The following is a 19,464-nucleotide window of genomic DNA, read 5'->3' on the forward strand; positions in this document are numbered from 1 at the left end:
TTTGAACAAAAAAATGAATTCTCTTCTAACAGACCATCCATCTATTCTATTCTCTGCATTTTTCACTCCTGTCTACTACCGACTATGAGGCAGTAATCGCGATGGCTCTCACATTGAACCCTCCACGGCGGCGTGGGTCACATGAGGTGGACGGTATAGTCCCCAGCCAGCGAGTGGGGAGTCACCACTCTCATCCCCTAACAACCTCCCCCAACCTTCCCTCACAATCTCACAACCCCTGTCCTCTTGTTTGAATCAGTTCGGTCGATCAATTCGAGCTCCTTCGTGGTCAATACAGGGAAACTTGCCGGTGACGTCATCCCTGGCAGCTACATGACCGATGAAGATCTAGTCGTCATCCCAAAGTAGTCCGTTCAGCTCGGACTTCGTCCTGACCTTGCTGGATCAAGTTCGAACATCACTTCTAGAATACGTCAAGACTCGATGGCAGGCCCAGTTACCCGGTCTCGGGCGCGGGTAAGCTTGCGTACCGGAGGATCGGCCATGAAGACCACGCCGCAGAAGCGCAAAAGAGCACCTACCCGATCCAAAAGCTCTTCTGCATCAAAAGCTTCTGCTCAGAACGCGGCATATACTGGAACTCAAGATCCTGTCTCTCCGTCACCTCCCAACGACACTCCAGGCGAGACTTCATCGAAGCTCAGGATCACCCTCGAGGACCAACAGCCTCCAATTTCCGGAGCCAAAGCGAAGTTGACTGCGCCTCAACTCGTCTCTCCTAATATTGACAACAGTTTTCAGAATGCGAGGAGTAGTCCTGCGACTCCATCGCCTGCCGAAGGAGACTCTGGCATCTCGCTTCCCAGTCCGGAAAAGGAAATAGTCCTTGCAAGGAAAAACTACCATGATCTTTCTGCGGAGCCTGAAGTCTCAGCCAATGCTGCCGACAAGGGGAACCAAGTTCTCAAAGAGCATGTTATCACAAAGCCTGCCACAGGACCCGCTCCACAGCCTCCTATTGATATGTTGGATTCTCCTTCTTTTATCGATCTTCCCCACAACCTAGGAAGGGTCCCACCCTCTATTCCGGCTGGCTCCGCTGGGTCGTTCGGTGGCCCTATCGAAGACATTCAGCCTTTGTCTCTCAATGAGATTAATTTCAACGACCCAATTGCGGATATCCAACCTCCGGTTGATACTGCCGTGCCGGTCCCAGCTCACGGTGCAAATACGACGACCAAAAAGACCAAGAACTCCACCTACGGTTTAACTCCGGGTCGAACTCCGTACCCTAAGTTCAAAGCTCCGTCAGCTGCAGCTTGCAAGAAGGTCAATGACCTGCTGTCGAAGATACATGGAGAAGTTATTGCACCCCAGACGATTCCGGATCCTTCACTTACCATCACTGGCTGCGGAGAAGTTCCCTCGGTGTTAGATGCCCTGATCCGCACGCTCCTCAGTGGTGCCACCACTGGAAGCAATTCTGCTAGAGCTTTCAACGGGCTTGTGCAGCGGTTTGGCACGCTTACGGAGGGCATTGGCCAAGGCAGCGTGAACTGGGATGCCGTTCGACAGGCTTCATTACAGGACGTCTTCAAAGCAATCCAGAGCGGCGGTTTGGCAGACATCAAAAGTAAAAACCTGAAAGCCCTCCTGGATCAAGTCTACGAAGAAAACCAGGAACGCAAAAATCGCCATATGTCAGAGAATTCATCTCCTACTAGCGACAGTGTGCAGCCAAGGGTGTCTGACCAAGCCACAGAGGCTGAAGAGGTCAAGCAGTACGATATAGCCAGCGCGAATGAGCACTATCTCAATCTTCAATACATCCACAAATACAAGACGAGTAAGGCGTTAAAAGCACTAATCAGATATCCCGGCATCGGACCCAAGACGGCCGCCTGCGTGCTTCTTTTCTGTCTTCAGCGCCCATGCTTTGCGGTCGATACCCATATCTTCCGCATCTGCAAGTGGTTAGGCTGGGTGCCCAAAACAGCCAATGAAATTACCGCCTTCAGCCATTTGGACGTGAGGATTCCTGATGAGTTCAAATACTCTCTTCACCAACTGCTTATCAAGCACGGCAAAGAATGCCCACGTTGCCGCGCTATCACCAGCCCCGCGAGTGCAGATTGGGGCAAAGGTTGTGCCATTGAAGCCCTGGTTAAACGAACAGGGAAAAGGAAGGGAGGTCCACCTAGTCGGAAGACCAGTCTTCAGTCGAAGGCTACCAAAGTGGAGCCAGCAAGTCGAGCTTCAAAGAGGGTTGCAGGAACTGCAAAGAAATCCACCAAGGAAGGTGCACCCCGTGCGACCATCAAAACTGCCCAGAAGAAAGCAAAAGCCACCAGTGCTACAAAGAAGGCTGCAGGGAAAACAACGCAACAAACGAAGAAGCGAAAGATTCCTGCTCCCACCGCCGCTCCGTCTCGAAGGTCTGCACGGGTACAGAACTTGATCGTGAAACAGAATGGTGAGAAGGGTTCGGATTTCAAGCCTTGAAAGGCCTGCTTCATCTGAAGGTTACCTGGAATACGTTGCTCTATCTTACTCGGCTTTTAGAAGATGGAATGGGGATGATCTCGGCGTGGTCATCATAGCTATTTATATCGTATACCTTACTTGCATTTTTACAATGAACTAGGCGGGGAGATACCTATTGCTATGTCTTGTCGACAGCAAATACTAATTAGCTATTAAAACAGAAAAACAATCCATTTCTCAATTTATCGTTCCAAATCTATAATTCAATTCCAGTTCTTGCCAAAGTACTGTAGTTCGCACGATCAGACCACTGCAGCCGCCAGTGGCCCGCGTCGTGGTTATCGGCCCGCCTATCAGCCCAAAAAGATCCCGAGCTGCGGACCTCTCTTCCTCCCAAGCGCAGCTCCAGGGGCAACGCCCAACTCGACCATTCCAACTCCTGCACCATGGACCGACCCCTCTCCTACCTCTCGCCGCCCCTGCGTGACCTCACTGAGAAATACAGCTCCTGCATGACCGCGGAACACGCCCAATGGGCCGGCGTCGCGCTCGTCTCCCTAGCCGCCGTCTACGCGGGGTACCTCTACATTCTATGCCTGAGAGAGGCCGCCGTGTCCTTCAATGTTCCATTGCCGGCGGAAGTGCGCAATAGCGCGAGTGGAAAGAAATGGGGCGAGGTTACTGGGGCTGAAAAGCGTGTACTGGAGGATCAGGTTCGGGGGGTGAGTTGTTGACGCGGAGAGCTTCGCTTTTGTCTGGGTTTTAGGGGTTGAGGGTTCAGGCTAATGGTATCCTTCTTGACTGCAGGTGTGGAACAACAAGTTGATTATGAGCTACTGTCCTGCTGATGGCCGGGTCTTGGGCAATGGTATCAAGCCAGCAACAGTGGAGGATGTTAATGATGCCGTGGGGCTTGCAAAGGCTGCGCAGCGGGAGTGGGCAAGAACGACTTTCGCGGAGCGCAGGAAGGTCCTTCGGACGCTGTTGAAGTATGTTGCTGTTTCTAACGTGAAGCACATCTCGATTTCTATTCAGCTACACACTATCCTATGGCCATCGACTGACTCCCCCTGCCAGGTACGTCCTCGACCACCAAGACGATATCGTAACCGCATGCTGCCTCGACTCCGGAAAGACCAAAGTGGACGCCTCGTTCGGCGAAATCCTTGTCACTGCTGAGAAGCTCAAGTGGACCATCGACCACGGCGAGAAGGCGCTTCTCCCGTCGCGCCGGCCAACCAATTTCCTGATGATGTACAAGAAAAATATGGTGACCTACGAGCCGCTCGGTGTCGTGTCTGCAGCCGTGTCATGGAACTATCCGTTCCACAACTTCATCGGCCCCGTCATCAGCGCCCTGTTTACTGGTAATGGCATCGTCGTCAAGCCATCTGAGCAGACAGCTTGGTGCACTGCGTTCTTTCTGGATATAGTCCGGGGCGCGCTGTCCAGCTGCGGACACTCGCGCGACCTAGTCCAAACCGCCGTCTGTCTCCCTGCCGTTGCAGACAAGCTAACTTCGCACCCGGACATCGCCCACATCACCTTCATCGGCTCTCGCCCTGTCGCCCACAAAGTCTGCGCATCTGCCGCCAAATCCCTCACCCCCGTCTGCGTCGAGCTCGGCGGCAAAGACCCAGCTGTGATCCTCGACGACGCCCGCACAGTCCGCAACCTGCCCGCTATTGCCTCAATCCTCATGCGCGCCGTCTTCCAATCCGCCGGTCAGAACTGCATCGGCGTGGAGCGCGTGATCGCCCTGCCAGGCACCTACGACAAGCTCATCGAGATCGTGGCCCCACGCATCCGCGCCCTCCGCCTCGGCTCAATCCTCCTCGATACGCCCAGCGACACCACTACAACCCCCGACATGGGCGCCATGATCTCGCCAGCTTCCTTCGACAAACTCGAAGGCCTGATTGCCGAAGCAGTAGGCCAAGGCGCGCGCCTCCTCGCCGGCGGCAAACGGCACACACACCCTAGCCACCCGCAGGGCCACTATTTCGCGCCGACGCTCCTCGTCGACGTAACACGGGACATGCGGATCGCACAGGAAGAGCTTTTTGCGCCCGTGTTCCTCATAATGCGCGCGGAGTCCGCCGCCGACGCCGTGGCTATCGCGAACTCAACGCTGTACGCCCTCGGCGCAAGTGTCTTCGGCCACAACGCGGCGGACGTGCAGGCCTGTGTACGCGGAATTGACGCCGGCATGGTCTCTGTGAACGACTTCGGCGCGTACTACGCCGTGCAGCTGCCCTTCGGCGGTGTCAAGGGCTCTGGTTACGGCCGGTTCGCGGGCGATGAGGGCCTACGCGGCCTGTGTAATCTAAAGGCTGTTTGCGTGGACAAGTTCCCCAAGATTATAGGAACGGCGATTCCACCGCGGGTGGACTATCCGATTCAGAAGCGCGAAGGTGCGGCTGGGGCAAAGGATGGTCCCTCTGCGTGGGAGATGTGCAAGGGCGTAGTGGAGACGGGGTACCAGATTACGCTTGCGGGGCGTGTGGCTGGTATCCTGCGCCTGCTGGGAAATATGTGAAGCTAAACACACCTGTCGTTCTTCCTCTGGGAAATGTCAACGGTCCCCTCAGGCGTTGCTGTTGCGTGGGTCGAGGCGGGGCCTTCATGTAAGATACCGTGGTAAAAACACGTTGATATACAAAATGTAATTTCTTTTATTCACTAGCACGACAAGGGAAATAGCTTGCCGGCTATGTACTATATACTGTCCTAGCAGATAAGCTGGATTGTCAAGGGTATCAAGAGGTCGCATCGTAAATGTCGATCAAACGCTGAACAACGTTTCCATACAGCCAAACTCCGATGGGACGTTGGAATGCATGTATTCATTTCTTAGACAAGCCGCTCTTCTCCACCCACCAATCCTCAGTGCGAAATTGCGATTCGGGCATATAATTAGGCGGCGGCCCGCGCCACGGCTCAAGCACCTCCTCAATAAAGCGGCACGCCTCCAAATCCAGCGGATCCAGCTGGCCACAAGTAAACAGCTGGCCTTGCGGGAACTCGGATGTATAGTCCAGTTGCTCTGGCAGCCGCAGCACAAAGTTCGACAGCCAGTGCGCCAGCTTGCCATTGATGTCGTTATAAGAGCTTGGATGGCGCTGCGTGAGACGCACGTTCTCGAGTGTCCATTCGAGGATCTCGGGGGCATTGGGCGGGATTGATTCGGCGCTTGCGCGGATGAGAGCTTCCATAAATGCTGCGTTCAGATGGGGCTTGTCGCGTCCGACCCGTGTCACGGTCAGGAAATGGTCGGAGGGGATTGTGTAAAAGACCGGGCGGGCTTGATTGACCGCGTTGAAGCGGAAGATGTACTCGTCGATCTTGAGGAGGGAGAGGAGCGCGTTGTAGTTCTGCGTGCGGATGGCTTTGCCCACACCCTCGTGCAGCGCAGTGCGGTTGACGGTCGTCGTGGTTGAGGGGATGAGCGGAGAATCAATGTGCGTGTAGTTGTTCGAGCACATGCGCAGCATCTCGAGGTACATCACGTCATCTGGCGTAAAACCTGTCCTGCGGCCACGGAGGAGGTGGTCGGGGAATTTAATGAGGGACAGGGCCGGCCAGGCGACGATAGACTTCATCGTGCGCGCGCGGAGTTCTACGAGCACCATAGGCGTGATGTGTAGCTCGTAGTCATGTGGGCCGGGAATGCGCGACAGGCGCAGCATCTCCGGGTGCTGGCATAGCTGCGCGGCCCGAGTAAGGGGCGGTCCTTGGCCGTGGAAGGTGCGGATCGTATCGTCCTGGCGCTGCATGAACCTATCCAGGGCGGCTTGCTGCGCCGGTTCCATCGTGATGCCCATGTTGATCCATTGCCGGTGGATGGTGAGGATCATGATCGTGGGTATCTGCTCGCGCACACGCGCCATCGTGCACCACCGGCAGCGAAGAACCGCCTCCTGCAGCTGGCCACGCTGGTCCAGCGTGAGGGGCACATAGTCCAGCGGTGTGAGGATGCGATTCATGGCGTCGCTGCGCCGGTGGGTTGGCGGATCATCCCAAAAGGCGAGGATGATCAGGAGACTATATATCTGTTCCCTCGAAACTGCCGCAGCGATGACGGGCGAGGCGCGTGGGAGGTTCAGGTTCAAGGAGTAGAGGAAGATCTGCTCAAGGACCTCCACCGGCAGGGCTTCGAGCATGGACAACGCGCGCGGGGCCGGCGTCAACGCGGCGCTCGGGGCGGCCGAAGGCTGGCTGGAGCTTGCCGATCGGGACTGGGACTGGGACTGCGAGGAGCCGCTTCGGGCCGGCATCTTGAAGGGGCGTCCGGGAGGCCGCTTGGGCTTGAATTTGGAGCGTGCAGGTTTGGCGATCCTGGCGTTGGGTCCGGGTCCAGGTCCAGGTCCAGGTCCGCCAGGCAGAACGCGGTCTCGCGAGCGCGTCACGGGGGAATCAATGCCCTTGCGAGGAGCCATTGCATATAACGATGCAGCTCACGCCATCGAAAGTCCTCCGCTGCCGGTCACAGCCGTGTCTTCAGCAAAGCGCTCATCCACGCTGCTTGTTTGAAACCTTTGTTCGTATGGACCGCCTCCAATACTCTTTTTTCCTCCTTTCTGGAAGGCAGCGCTGATTGGCGGGAATCCTGCCGATTGCCACGAGAGCCTTGGTGCCTGAGGGCCTATGATATCACGTGATGAAGAAACCCCACACCACCCTTCCTTCCTAATTGGGATAGGTTGCAGATCACCTGATATCAAATGACGTCAGTGACATTGGTGGCCGCGACTCTAGATCCAAGCTTGGTCAGGGTCTTTTGGCAGCAGTTCGTCGGGATTGCAAGGGACTGGGACTCATCCGCACTAAGACAGGTCAGTGCCAGCTGGGAACGCATAGAGCCAACGGGTGGCCACGAACAACCGCACGAGGGAACGAGACGGCAGGGATTGACTGGAAATCAAGGAATGGGCGTCGAGATGACGGAATATGCGAGCCACCCCAGTCCGGGCTTGTAGATTTTGGAGCCCGGATGCCATGTTGCTTCTCCCGATCTTCCTCTCTTCATTCCACACCGAGAATCAAATTACCAAACGTGGCTTGCCCTTCCGCCGTTTTCTCAATAGTTACGTCAGTGTTCTCAGCCCTATTGTCTCTCGCCGTGGAAATATTCCACCTGTTCCAGCGCAAAGCCTGTTGGTCCTGCGGGTTTGCGTCTATCATTCACCTCTTTCAGCCAGCTTGCAAGCTTGTTACGTACCTAGGAGCGTCGAGTGGCTGTGTTTCTGCCGCAATCAAGTTCTCATTGGAACCGTTCGCATCATTGCCTGATCGTCTCCCGGTGACTTTAAAAGGCCTCCCTGCGTCAACCTCCCTGCACCTTCCCACCATGCGTCCCTTCAGCGATACTTCTACCCACACCACTGCCTCCTCCAGCTCTCAACCAGCCATCTCCACCAAACCAACCCCATAAACCTTTCAACGAAGTCCACTTCAAGTCAAATCTGACAAGATGGGTGCCGTCGTCTCTTGTGTATGTACTGCCGGACCCAGACCCAGACCCAGACCCAGCATCATGCGGCTATGGTGCTCTCAAAAGTTCTGCGCGCCGATGCTAATATGCTGCCTTCCAGATCACAAGTGTCTTCCATGCCATCGGCGCCTGCCTGATGGGCATCGTCAACGCCATCGGTGCCGTCTTGCGTGCCATCATCGACGGCGTCGTCATGGTCATCGACGCGATCATCTCCTGCCTGACCTGTGGCTCGTTCTCTGGGCGCCGGCGCCGAACCAGATCAGCGGTGTGACGGGAAAAGGAGGCTGCCGACGCAGCACCGCTATGAATCACGTTTGCGATGGGACAAGGACTGTTTCTGGTCTATCTGCTGCTTATGGATTGCGATGATGCTATGTTCTCATTGAGGTATCTTTAATTGGGGGGACGGTCGTGGCTGCTTTTGCTATTTTGTGTCTATGCTACATACCCAGGCGCGTGAATATCAGGATCATATTGAATATGGAATATTTCCTCCATTTGTACCTGGACTTGGAAGTCCAAATATTGGGGCTGGGGTTGGAGATTGATGCTAGCGTAGTACAATCAAGAATTGTAGCGAGAGGCTTTGCTGTGGTGAACTAGTCCCACACAGATATGCCAGAAACACGACTGTCTCTAATCTATCGGCTTCAAATGTTTTGACTAGCAGGTTCGGGCGATTCGACAAACCGCAGCAAGCCCTCCTTTTCAGAGGCATCGATCATCCCCCACCGCTCATTGAGGATAAAAGTCGCAAAAGGATCCCCCGGTCCACTTCCATAGCGCTGGACCAGATGATAGTGAGAAGGCTGCAGCGGCCAGCCCACCGGCACGCGGCAATTTGCCGCACGAAACGACATTCGAAGTAGACGGCGAAACGGCTCAATCTTGCGCTTGCGAATCAAGCGCGCCGTGATCTCCACCGACCTCTCTGGAGAATGCTCATCCTCATCCAAGTAGAAATCAGAGGAGAGCAGCTGCAGAAACTCGAACTGCGAATCCGACCACGGTTCCTGCAGCACTTTATCTGGTATTCGGCCGGGCCCAATCACCACTGAGGAAGGCAGTCGAAAGAGGTCATTCTCATAATAGACCTCATGGGGCTCGCGGATCTGAACAGCCCCGAAATGAAACCATATCGCAACCTTGCGGTCAACACCGCGCGACGACGAAGGGCGCTCGCCATCCGGTAGCTGGGCAGGAATGACAAGGTCCCCTTTCCCACGCCGCCCATCCACTGCCTTATCACACCCCTCGAGATCATCGAATCGCCGGTCCAAGGAATCCAGCACAGTCCGATCCTCGTCCGAAAATATGAAATCCGTACACTTGCGCCGGATAGCATGATGGACATACTCGCGCTGACACCGCCTCATTAACGACAGCGTGCACCACCGGCACGCAAGAGTCTTACTCTGCAGTTGCTGCCTCTGTTCCCACCCTAGCGCCCAGAAATCGAGCGGCGGCGGCAGGAAGTCCGGCGTGAAAAAGCCCTCCCGCGATCCAGGGTTCGTACTGCTGAAGGCCAGCCGGATAAGCCATGTGTACAACGCGGGGTTCGACAATGCGCGGGCGAGATGCGGCGATGCACGGGGGAGGTTGATCTCAAGGCTGTGGAGGAAGATGAGCTGCAGGATTTCCACGGGCAGAGACTCCAGGCGGGAGAAGCACCGACGGGCGGCCAGCGGGTCGGGACGGCCCATTTGTGTTTTTGGGAGCTCAATGCGATATGAGTTTGACTGTGGTCTGTCTCGCTAGCCTCGTAGTTCGGTCTTCACTCAGGACTTGACTCAAGGCGAGATCGACACAGTCTTAAGGGATATACCCGCAAGTGTACAGCTGTGCAGAGTGTCGCGTGTGATAGGGGGAACTCGACGGGGACAATGTTCCTCTCAGTGGCACCAAACGTCCACGGTATCCAGAGGGCAGGGAAGTCATGCCTGGTCCATTGAGCGTCCTGTCGCGTACGGGGAGGGATATAAGAATTCAATGTCCCAGACATCGCTTGAAGCAGAGGAGTGGAAGTGGGTAAAGAGATGCGATCTGACATGTCTTGGCAAGCCCCTTTGGCTCGCGCTAGGTATCGGCGGTATGACATCGCTGGGTGGCGTAGTCCGCTGGAGGCTACAGGAGGAAAGATGCAGGGAAACAGGTAAACTCAACGCACATTGACGAGGCTGGATTCCTTGCCCCTGCGATGTCATCGCAGGGAGGATTGTGCGGGGGAATTGGTTGTCTCCGGGGTAGAATCCCGGTCCCTGCATGATTATTCCAAAGGCATGACAGGTTGCGAAGGATAAGCCTGGCTTTTGAGAGCTACGGTGATTAGGTTGGAATATTCAGGTCGCAGGGAATAAAGTGCTGGATGGACTTGGATGTGTCAAGTTGTCCTGAAGAGCCGCCGGGTCAATTCTTGCTCTTGAACACAAGGTTTATTTCCTTCAGCCACCAGGTACCTCCCGCGGATGAACCAACTACCACCCTTGATAACATAAATAAAATAATAATCACTTACGTGAAGGACCTACAGGCCTGATAGATATTCTGATCTGGGGGAATTGCAGGAGACGTATTTGCGAAGATGATTGTCGACAAAGGAGAACGCAGAAAACCATCTGAATTGAATTTGTTTCTATACACATCCCGTCCGCTCCACCACACCAATGATGGGAGGTCTCTAACCGTACCCTGGCTCGGCGAAAGCGCCATATGCTTGACATGGAAAAATTACATCTTGCAGTGAGATGACACGGGGGATAATAAGAGGAATTGGAGGAAGAAATCCACCGTTTAAACAGCGGACAGATCGCCGAAGCGCTCCTGCAAGCAAAAAAACATGAGCATGGGCAAGACGCCAACAGCATAGATAGTATGGTGCAACGTACCTTGTAACCGGGCGGCATCCACTTGCCCTTGGACACGAGGGAGGCGGTCTTCTCGTCGATCTCGGGCTGGGCAGCGGCAACCTCGTCCTAGAAATGGTAAAGAGATGCAATAAGCGACTGATCCAGCCATATCCACAGCCCGCACAAATACATACCACGGTGAGGTCCTCGAAGGGACGGGCGGTCTCGATGTTCTCCAGGGTCTTTTGCAGGTTGACCAGCTCAGCATCGATCTTGCCCTTGGTCTGCTCGGCGTTCTGGACGGCCTGGGCCTCGAAAGCGTCGATAGCCTTCAGCTGGCGGCTGACGTCGTAGGAGGCGGGCTTGAAGCTCTTGAAGTGGTTCTCGATCTCATCGATGATGGCCTGGTTCTTGAGGAGGCCGCGGTAGTGGGAGAAGTCGACGGTCTGCGGCTGCTCGGACAGGGCCTGAACCTTGCGGCGGGCCTCATCGTTGCGCTTCTTGAAGGACTGCAGCGAGGTGGCAGTCTGGCCGCGGAGGCCGAGGGAGGTCGAAACCTTGACCCAGTCGATCTTGAGTGCGGCGCTGCGCTGTTCCGAGTAGGAGTTTTGGTTAGCCGGTTTTCTCGTGTGTTATTGCCGGGAGTGGTTCCATGTCGCGCATGGAAATAGGTTCGGGGAGGCTTACAGCTGCCATTGTGACAGGAGGAGGATAAGTTGTGGAGGTGGAGAGAAGAGGGGGGAGGTCGATGTGCAGGGAGGTGCCGGACAGGCGAGTTTGACTCGGAAAGGTTTGGATGCGGATGGCACGTGACGACCCGGCATCCGAGCATCGGCTGAGGGGAGGTATGGGACTGTTCAAGACCGCCGAAACAACAAGATGCGAAAACGACTTGTTGTAATGTAAATTGAGATTGAGAATTTTCAATATCGAAGTCAGAAGAATTACAATTTGGCAAATAAGCTGGAGTGAAGACATTGAGCTGTTGGTTCAATTCTTTTTTGGGTTAAATTGTGTACACTAAAGCAATCCACGATGGATTTAACCCATCAGACCGCAAAAACCCAAGCCACTCAAGAGAACCGCACCGACCACAAATTCGAGGTCATTATATGCTGAGGGCCATGATCGAGTTGACAATATCATTGTCATTCTCCCGCAGGGCCTTGACAGCCTTCTTGCGGGACACGCTCGCCTGAGCCATGACCAGCTCGATGTCCTTAGCCTCGAGGCCGGCCTCGTCAACCTCCTCGCCATCGTCCTCCTCCTCTTCCTCCTTCTTGGCCTCGGCCTCGGGGGCCTTGCCCTTACCGTGGTCGTGGTCGTGGTCGTGGTCGTGATCGTGGTCGTGACCGGCGTGCTCACCGGCAGCCTCGGCGGCAGCCAGCTGCTGGGCAGCGGAGGCCTGAGCCTGGGCGTTCAGGTCCTCAATCTTGGCCTCACCAAAGATGCTAGATGATAAAGTCAGTAAGCAGGACTTGTGGTGATATAGAGTTACTGGAAGAAGCCACATACATCCAGGTGTTGCTGGAGGGAGAGCGGTAGACGTCGGGCTGGTTGATGACGAAGAGGATCTATAAATATAAGATGAAAAGCAGATCAGCACTTGCATGCCATATAGGTCTGTCGCGATGATGCCAGCTGAGAAGCACCATCAATCTGATCATGCGCTTGACCGTGATAGATAGGTACTTCATTCTCCCAGCGGTCGGGCGGAGGAAACCACGTACGTTCTTGGGGCGGCGGAGAGTGACACGGGTGATGCCAGGAACGTGCTTCAGGCCGAGCTTAGCAATGGCCTTGCGGGCCTTCTTCTCGTTGCGAGAGTGAATGGTGACAGCAGCGCCACCGGGGATGGTGGGCTCCTCGCCGGCCTCGGACTCAGAGTCGCTGCCAGCATCCTCAACATTGGTCTTGGGGACCTCCTCATCGGGAAGCTCTTCAACACGGGGGTCGGCCATTGTGAATGTGTAGAAAGATCTAGAAAGCGAATTGAAGAGCGAAATGTCAGTAAGGGTTGATGGTTGCGCAATTCGACACCAGACGGTCGGCAAGGTGGGATGGTGGGAGGGTGGGCGTAAAGCGGGCTGTGGTCGATGACCACCTCCCACGAACCGCACAAAGCTCGGGAAATGAGGTCTTTCGAGGTGGAAATTCCATTTTGACGGGGGATCGGGCTATTCAACGCACCTGAAGCACAGAGATAAAGCTGTGGTGGGAGCGGGTGGATTTTGTTGGTCGTGAGGTCAAAGGTTCACGTAGCTGTGCGGCAGGCCGTCGGCCGAAAATCGTTAGCGAGGCGGTTGCTCGCCCACCCCGGACTCCCACAGTGTGCCCTCGCAGTCTCAGCCGTGCTAAGGCAGCCCATACATCATATCTACATCGGAAATATCAATCTAGTTACGATAGTTACAGAAATTCAAGACTTGTACAATGCAACAAATATTCTCTGGCCACTTTTACATAAATTTTTATTTCCGCTTTCCTTTGCGGAAAGACAGGGTTCCCAGATCTATCAAAAGAGGAGGACCGGTTGGCCCAGGCGCAGAGCAGAACTATGACACAAGCCCTTGCCGGAATATCAAGGTATTTGAATCATTTTTGCTGTAGATGGATAAATGCATACAGCGATTTTGCTGGCCGAAATTGCCAGCTATGGAAACCCGTCCCAGGACACCTCTTTCATCCTATGCACCGAACCCTCGTAATCATTTATGACTTGGCAGCGGCAGCCTTGACCTTGGCGTAGGACTTCTGGACCTCGTAGCGGGCCTGGATAGAGGAGTTAGATATATATTGTGCAAGTTGGAGGTAAGAGAGTTTTGTGATCGGGGGTTGAGGGCGCAGATCATTGCGCACTCAATATCCCCCTTTCCCAATCACCCCAGGACCAACGTACCTGCTTGCGGAGACGCAGAACCTTGAAGCGCTCGAAGTCGGTCAGGTTCTTCCGGCGCTCGACGCGGTCGGTCTTCTGGGCAAAGCCAGACTTGGCCCACTTGCCATCGATCTCGTTCTTCGCCCACAGCTTCTTGACGGGGCCGGTACCGGCAGCGCGGGGGAGTTTGGGAATAACGAAGTGGGTGAGAGTGGCGTGAGCGAGGGGCAGAACGTGACGGGGCACGATCTTCTGCTCCTCACCGGAGGGACCGTCGACCAGGACCTGCAGTAGAAATCGCAAGTCAATACACATGTTCCACAATTGTCGTGTGCACGGGGGCTCCTTCGATCTCCGTGCATGTCGAGTTCTGATATCGGGAGGCTTGTGCAAAATCGCATAGAGGATTGGTTTCAACGTACACGGCGGTGGTCAACAATCTCGACGATGGCGGCGAGCTTGCCAGCGAAGGGGCCGCGGCGGATCAGGACAAGGCGGCCAACCTCGACCAGCTTCCAGGAAGCGAGCTTAACGTCGATATCGGCCATCGCGAATTTCTGCAAGATGGAATATGTCTCAGCGATTGTTCTCCTTCAGTTGTATCGTTGCAGCAGCAGCACTCACGGTCGACCGGGATGGGATGTGTCGGAGGGTTGTTGTCGAAAGAGTCGGATTGTCCAAGTTGGCCTGCGAATTTCGGATGTGCCCACACATTTCTCGCTTAGCGGGCCACTCGCAGCGGGTCTAGGGTTGGCTTATGTCATCTCACGGATCAATCACGGGTGTACGTTATTCCGTCGGGTAGCTTATCTTGCGGTTTTTTCGGCGTGGAACTTGATTGTTGTTCTGCAAGTCTCTGCATGGGCAAAATGGTGCTCTTTGTTCGCGAGATGAACATTTGTGTACGGTTCAATTGATAACATAGCTTCGACACTAACTTTACCCTTGATACAGGGTCCGCTCATGGTACGTTCTTGCTTGCTTGTCTTCTGCTATCTGCTACTCAAATGATGCTGTAATTTGCGATTGACCCGGTGTCTGTGAGGCTCTCGCCGGAGCTCTCAATACAGCACTGTTGGATGATATTCAATTTTCTTACATATTCTGATAATCTTGTGACTTGACGCTATTTTTGCTATTATGACCTCAAGCGGACCTCATTGCTGACTGCTTAAAGATTTCTTAGGCTTGATACAGCTTTTGAGCCTAGCTCAGTTGTGGTTGACTACCATGGCCATGACTCCTGGCCTGGATTTACCCAAGAGGTTCGTATCATCTTCCACCATCTCATGATGCCTTGCACTACTTTTCACTCCCCCCGGCCCGATGATTATACCTTTTATCACGCCTAGATAGTAATTGATGCCTCCGGGCAATGATATTACCTTTATCACCAAGATCTCTGAGGACCATTCACATTTTACACATATTGCTTGAATCATCTGTTGGGATCCGCTTCTAACCTTTGATAGGAATGTCTGGCTTTTGCTCGTCCATCTGGCATGGCAATGACAGCCCTTGAGTATATAGCAATACAAGAGTATATCATCATATCCACGTTCTTTTTATTTTACAGTAGCGAACTTGTAGGCATTGTTTCTGATTGTAGATGATTTTGATTACAATAAGTCGTGCTATATCGTGACTACCAGGGCTCTAGTATGCCAGAATCCAAAGCCCCGAAGCGATGCTGGATGGCCATGCCATGCCTCCCGCCGATCCAGTCTATACCCCATCATGTAACTTGTGGCTTCATGGTACCGTAAAATAGATCATGAGCTGGCGTTCGCAGCCAGCGTAGATGGACCCTCCCGACTCAGCACCCACATGAAGACGAACTGGATCAGGTATGCGTAGACGAACAAGAACTGGGTGCGGCGGTTACGCTGCGAGCGAGCCACAGTGTGCATCGCACCGTTGCGCATCGTCGAGTCGGTTGAGTCAGGAAGCAAGACGTACTTCAACGAGCGAAGCTACCGGATCCCAAACGTCAGTACAAAGTAGGACATGTAGACGAGCTCTAAAACTCACCAAGAAGAATGCGTTAGCCAAAAAGGTGTACACGAAGACCGTCCAACCGACCCAGCCTCCAGTTCCTCGTCCGGGAGTAAGTATTTCAGACGCAACCAGTGTAACGATGATGCCCACGAACTTGTAGCCGGAATAAGCCACCAAGTCCAGCAGTTGCGAGTCATTGTTAATGCTCAGGATGTACATGGCCATCTTCAAGCACAGGATCTCAAAGATGATCACCGCAATGGCTGTTGTAGTGATCGAACCCAGAAGCTCTGGGTGGAAATTGCCTCGGAACCCAGCCAGCAATACGGATAGTAGGATGTATGTGACGAGAGCCATGACGGGGATGTACATGTCAGGCGAGTTGAGGTCGTCCCGTGGGGGCAGAAACATGGACGAGTATTGCTGCTGGACGATCTGACCGTTCGGCCCCGTAGCATTGGCGGCCATTCGGGCCTGTTGACGGGACCAGGGCTTATGTCGCCACGGAAAGAGGACGAGAGCGATTTTCCTGAGGACGTAGGAGTTGGAGACGTTGAAGTAGTGCTTCAGCGCAGGAATCGAGACGTAGCGGTTGAACTGTAGTTCCGAATTAGAAGGGACGCGCCGAATGATCTAGGTATTGCAGGTATCCATACATTCTGCTCCATATACTCCTGTCCAGCGGCCATAGCACTCTTGCCAACTTGGAAGCCCATCTGCGCCGTAGGTTCGTTCATGAACCCACCAAACCCGGGGGCATAGGTGCTGCTGCCTCCCTGTGCGGGAGACGACTGGTACGGGTTACCTCCACTGCCATACCCGGCATTCGGTGTCTGTTGAGAGGCGGGAGGAGGTGGTGAGCGCATCATCGGGACGGTCGACACATGCTGCGGGACGGGGTGGTGCAGAGGCGGCGACTGCGCGGGCGGCGGTGCGAAGGAGCCCCGATACATAGTGGTCCTGAATAAACAGGGGAGAGCGGAAGAGAGAGCACTAGATGGGACGGAGCGGCGTTTGCTTGCGTCGAGGGGCGAGCTTAGAGGGGGGGGGAGGGGGGTTTCCGCGTGGAGGAGGTTGAAGTTGGTAAAGTAGAGCGAGGTGTTTATACGTGGCTGAAGATCCGCTCTGCCTCCGAGCTCGTTCGCTTTTGCCCGATCCGCCACCGCGCGAACTTTCCGTCTGGTCCTGCTCCTGGTCCCGGCCCTTCTCCCCCTTTTCAACCAGCAAGATACCCTTTTTGATTTCTTTTATACTGTCTCTACGCAGATACCAGGATGTTGGAGGCTTTTGAAATCCTGACCACCTCTGGTGTGGTGCTGTGGTCCAAATCGTACGCACCGGTGGGGGCGCATATCATTAACAGCCTGATCAATGATGTCTTTATCGAGGAAAAGGTTGTGCCGCAGAGCGCTTCAGCGAACGGAATTTTGCCTGCCTTCAAGAAGGAGAAGTATACCCTGAAATGGAAGAGGGTAAAGGAGTTCAATTTGATCTTTGTGGTACGTTTGTCGCATGTCGCATATCTCCAGACTCTCCCGTTCGCCCAAGTCTCAAAACTCACCGTGCTCCCTATAGGCCGTCTACCAATCGCTGCTGCACCTCGGATGGATCGACAAGCTCCTGGAGAATATCTCGACGATCTTTATCGATGTCTACAAAGACCAGCTGAAGGGAAACCGTACCAGAATCACCACCTACAAATTCGACGCATACTTTGAGCAGCAGGTGCGCGAGCTCGAGGACAATACTGGCAGCGTTGCAGAGATCCATGCTGTAAATACTGGGGAGAAGAAGGATCCGCTTGTCTCGTCGGACAATGGTGGCCCGCCGCCGCCGCCGGTGCCCGGCCTCGTAAAAGGTATGCGATTGATTTGACTCATTTCTGATCGAGAACACATGTGCTGATAATCCTAAAGCGCAGCACCAAGCTGCGCTAGCTGGAGCGACCTCTGATGAGGCCACTCCCCCGGCAACTCCTGATACTTCTAGATCTTCGACTCCCGTCACTGGCCACCTGCTAAGCGGAAAGACTGGGCCGGCTGGTCGAGTCTCTCGCCGTGCACGCAAGGCAGCCAACGCGGGCACCAATGCCTCGTCTGGGGACGAGCATTCTCGGAAAGGAAAATCCACCCCGAAGGCTTCTGTGAAGAAGATGCGCAAGTGGGATGCTGATGGGTTTGCTGATGAGGATGATGGGACAATTCTGGATTACTCTGCCCCGGCAGAAGATGCAGGTACTGCTGCCTTGGTTGTGGAGGATGTTTCCCAGGAAGATATGGGCCACCGAACCGGCAAGGGCCAATTTGTCCTGAAGGACTTAGGCGATGAAGTTCACAACATCCTAGACAACGCCGACGCTGAGAGGAGCAAGGGAGCTGCTGCGTCCGGTGTGGTGGGCACCGGGTTCAACGCGATCGGTGGGTTCTTCCGCAATATTGTTGGTGGCAAGGTCTTGACAGAGGCCGACCTCCAAAAGCCTTTGAAGGCGATGGAGGATCACCTTCTGAAGAAGAACGTTGCTCGTGAGGCAGCTGTGCGTCTCTGCGAGGGTGTTGAGCGTGAACTTATTGGAAAGAAGACCGCCAACTTCCAGAGCGTCGATGCTGCTCTGCGTATCGCTACGGAAGCGTCTTTACGCAAAATCCTTACACCCACCTCTTCTCTGGACCTGCTGCGCGACATCAACGCTGTGACCGCTCCGACTACCAAGCAGCATGCTCCTCGGCCCTATGTCATCTCTATTGTCGGTGTTAACGGCGTTGGCAAGTCGACAAACCTCAGCAAGATCTGCTTCTTCCTGCTACAGAACAACTACCGTGTTCTTATCGCGGCCTGTGATACATTTCGTTCCGGCGCTGTCGAGCAACTGCGTGTCCATGCCCGTAACCTGAAGGAGCTCAGTGCCCGTGAGAGTGTTGGTGAGGTTGAACTATATGAGAAGGGCTATGGTAAGGATGCCGCCAACGTCGCCAAGGATGCAGTCGAGTACGGTGCCGCCAACAAGTTTGACGTTGTCTTGATCGATACCGCGGGCCGCCGCCACAACGATCAGCGACTGATGTCCTCGCTCGAGAAGTTCGCCAAGTTCGCTAAGCCGGACAAGATCTTCATGGTTGGCGAGGCGCTGGTCGGAACCGACAGTGTTATGCAAGCACGCAACTTCAACCAAGCCTTTGGCACCGGCCGAAACCTGGATGGCTTTATCATTAGTAAGTGTGACACTGTGGGTGATATGGTGGGAACACTGGTTAGCATGGTTCATGCTACGGGCATTCCCATTGTCTTCTTGGGTGTTGGACAACACTATGGAGATCTGCGTGGACTGAGTGTCCCTTGGGCTGTCAGCCTACTCATGAAGTGACGACCTTGAATTACCTCTCATATGCGGGCCTACTAACGCTATACGTTATTCTGTATTCCAATTGAAATTCTTGTAATTGTTAGGTGTCGATTATGCCATATCGCTGTCTCTCCATTCTCCCGGCCCAGTGTCCCCATATGTACGTATGATGCAATCCAACGATAAAAATAAGCTTTCCCCAGCGTGCATCTGGTATGGCAGCAAAAGCATCAACTGAACAGGACGAATCGGCAAAAATATTGACCGACGCAGGGGTCGAACCTGCAATCTCTTGATTCGTAGTCAAGCGCCTTGCCATTGGGCCAGCCGGCCTTGTTGTGGGATGAAACAAATTATAAAGTCTATATCAAGCAGGTTTTTTGTGGGTAGCGAAAGCCCCACCGACATTTACCCTTTCCGGACAACAGGCTCCAACAACCTTAAGAGTTTGGCTTTTGCA

At 54.3% G+C, this 19,464-nt stretch overlaps 10 protein-coding genes across 10 annotated transcripts; 4 read left to right on the forward strand and 6 right to left on the reverse strand.

Moving 5' to 3' along the window:
• Positions 1-504: 504 nt before the first annotated feature.
• Positions 505-2,463, forward strand: N7482_005102 (endonuclease III domain-containing protein; the record flags this gene model as incomplete). The annotated part of the gene is made up of 1 exon (XM_056687227.1): positions 505-2,463. The coding sequence occupies one exon, from the start codon at positions 505-507 to the stop codon at positions 2,461-2,463; it is 1,959 nt and encodes a 652-aa protein (XP_056542782.1).
• A 428-nt stretch (positions 2,464-2,891) lies between these two features.
• On the forward strand, positions 2,892-4,984 carry N7482_005103 (aldehyde dehydrogenase family protein; the record flags this gene model as incomplete). Its single annotated transcript, XM_056687228.1, has 3 exons — positions 2,892-3,167; positions 3,253-3,434; positions 3,523-4,984. The coding sequence occupies 3 exons, from the start codon at positions 2,892-2,894 to the stop codon at positions 4,982-4,984; spliced, it is 1,920 nt and encodes a 639-aa protein (XP_056542783.1).
• Positions 4,985-5,291: 307 nt separating this feature from the next.
• Positions 5,292-6,884, reverse strand: N7482_005104 (uncharacterized protein; the record flags this gene model as incomplete). Its single annotated transcript, XM_056687229.1, has 1 exon — positions 5,292-6,884. One exon carries the CDS (start codon positions 6,882-6,884, stop codon positions 5,292-5,294), a length of 1,593 nt encoding a protein of 530 aa, XP_056542784.1.
• Positions 6,885-7,918: 1,034 nt separating this feature from the next.
• Positions 7,919-8,213, forward strand: N7482_005105 (uncharacterized protein; the record flags this gene model as incomplete). Its single annotated transcript, XM_056687230.1, has 2 exons — positions 7,919-7,939; positions 8,040-8,213. 2 exons carry the CDS (start codon positions 7,919-7,921, stop codon positions 8,211-8,213), a joined length of 195 nt encoding a protein of 64 aa, XP_056542785.1.
• Positions 8,214-8,592: 379 nt separating this feature from the next.
• On the reverse strand, positions 8,593-9,645 carry N7482_005106 (uncharacterized protein; the record flags this gene model as incomplete). Its single annotated transcript, XM_056687231.1, has 1 exon — positions 8,593-9,645. One exon carries the CDS (start codon positions 9,643-9,645, stop codon positions 8,593-8,595), a length of 1,053 nt encoding a protein of 350 aa, XP_056542786.1.
• A 1,087-nt stretch (positions 9,646-10,732) lies between these two features.
• N7482_005107 (F1F0 ATP synthase subunit d) lies at positions 10,733-11,484 on the reverse strand (the record flags this gene model as incomplete). The annotated part of the gene is made up of 4 exons (XM_056687232.1): positions 10,733-10,762; positions 10,828-10,914; positions 10,983-11,378; positions 11,476-11,484. The coding sequence occupies 4 exons, from the start codon at positions 11,482-11,484 to the stop codon at positions 10,733-10,735; spliced, it is 522 nt and encodes a 173-aa protein (XP_056542787.1).
• Positions 11,485-11,896: 412 nt separating this feature from the next.
• On the reverse strand, positions 11,897-12,749 carry N7482_005108 (nascent polypeptide-associated complex subunit alpha; the record flags this gene model as incomplete). The annotated part of the gene is made up of 3 exons (XM_056687233.1): positions 11,897-12,239; positions 12,304-12,362; positions 12,519-12,749. The coding sequence occupies 3 exons, from the start codon at positions 12,747-12,749 to the stop codon at positions 11,897-11,899; spliced, it is 633 nt and encodes a 210-aa protein (XP_056542788.1).
• A 751-nt stretch (positions 12,750-13,500) lies between these two features.
• N7482_005109 (60S ribosomal protein eL14) lies at positions 13,501-14,380 on the reverse strand (the record flags this gene model as incomplete). The annotated part of the gene is made up of 4 exons (XM_056687234.1): positions 13,501-13,560; positions 13,688-13,951; positions 14,089-14,223; positions 14,291-14,380. The coding sequence occupies 4 exons, from the start codon at positions 14,378-14,380 to the stop codon at positions 13,501-13,503; spliced, it is 549 nt and encodes a 182-aa protein (XP_056542789.1).
• Positions 14,381-15,438: 1,058 nt separating this feature from the next.
• N7482_005110 (protein transporter YIF1) lies at positions 15,439-16,617 on the reverse strand (the record flags this gene model as incomplete). The annotated part of the gene is made up of 3 exons (XM_056687235.1): positions 15,439-15,639; positions 15,698-16,261; positions 16,321-16,617. The coding sequence occupies 3 exons, from the start codon at positions 16,615-16,617 to the stop codon at positions 15,439-15,441; spliced, it is 1,062 nt and encodes a 353-aa protein (XP_056542790.1).
• A 321-nt stretch (positions 16,618-16,938) lies between these two features.
• Positions 16,939-19,025, forward strand: N7482_005111 (signal recognition particle receptor subunit alpha; the record flags this gene model as incomplete). The annotated part of the gene is made up of 3 exons (XM_056687236.1): positions 16,939-17,163; positions 17,240-17,522; positions 17,581-19,025. 3 exons carry the CDS (start codon positions 16,939-16,941, stop codon positions 19,023-19,025), a joined length of 1,953 nt encoding a protein of 650 aa, XP_056542791.1.
• Between the last annotated feature and the right edge of the window lie 439 nt (positions 19,026-19,464).

Source organism: Penicillium canariense (assembly GCF_028826845.1).
Source record: "Penicillium canariense strain IBT 26290 chromosome Unknown utg000003l_segment0_segment0, whole genome shotgun sequence".
Taxonomy (NCBI): Eukaryota; Fungi; Ascomycota; class Eurotiomycetes; order Eurotiales; family Aspergillaceae; genus Penicillium; species Penicillium canariense.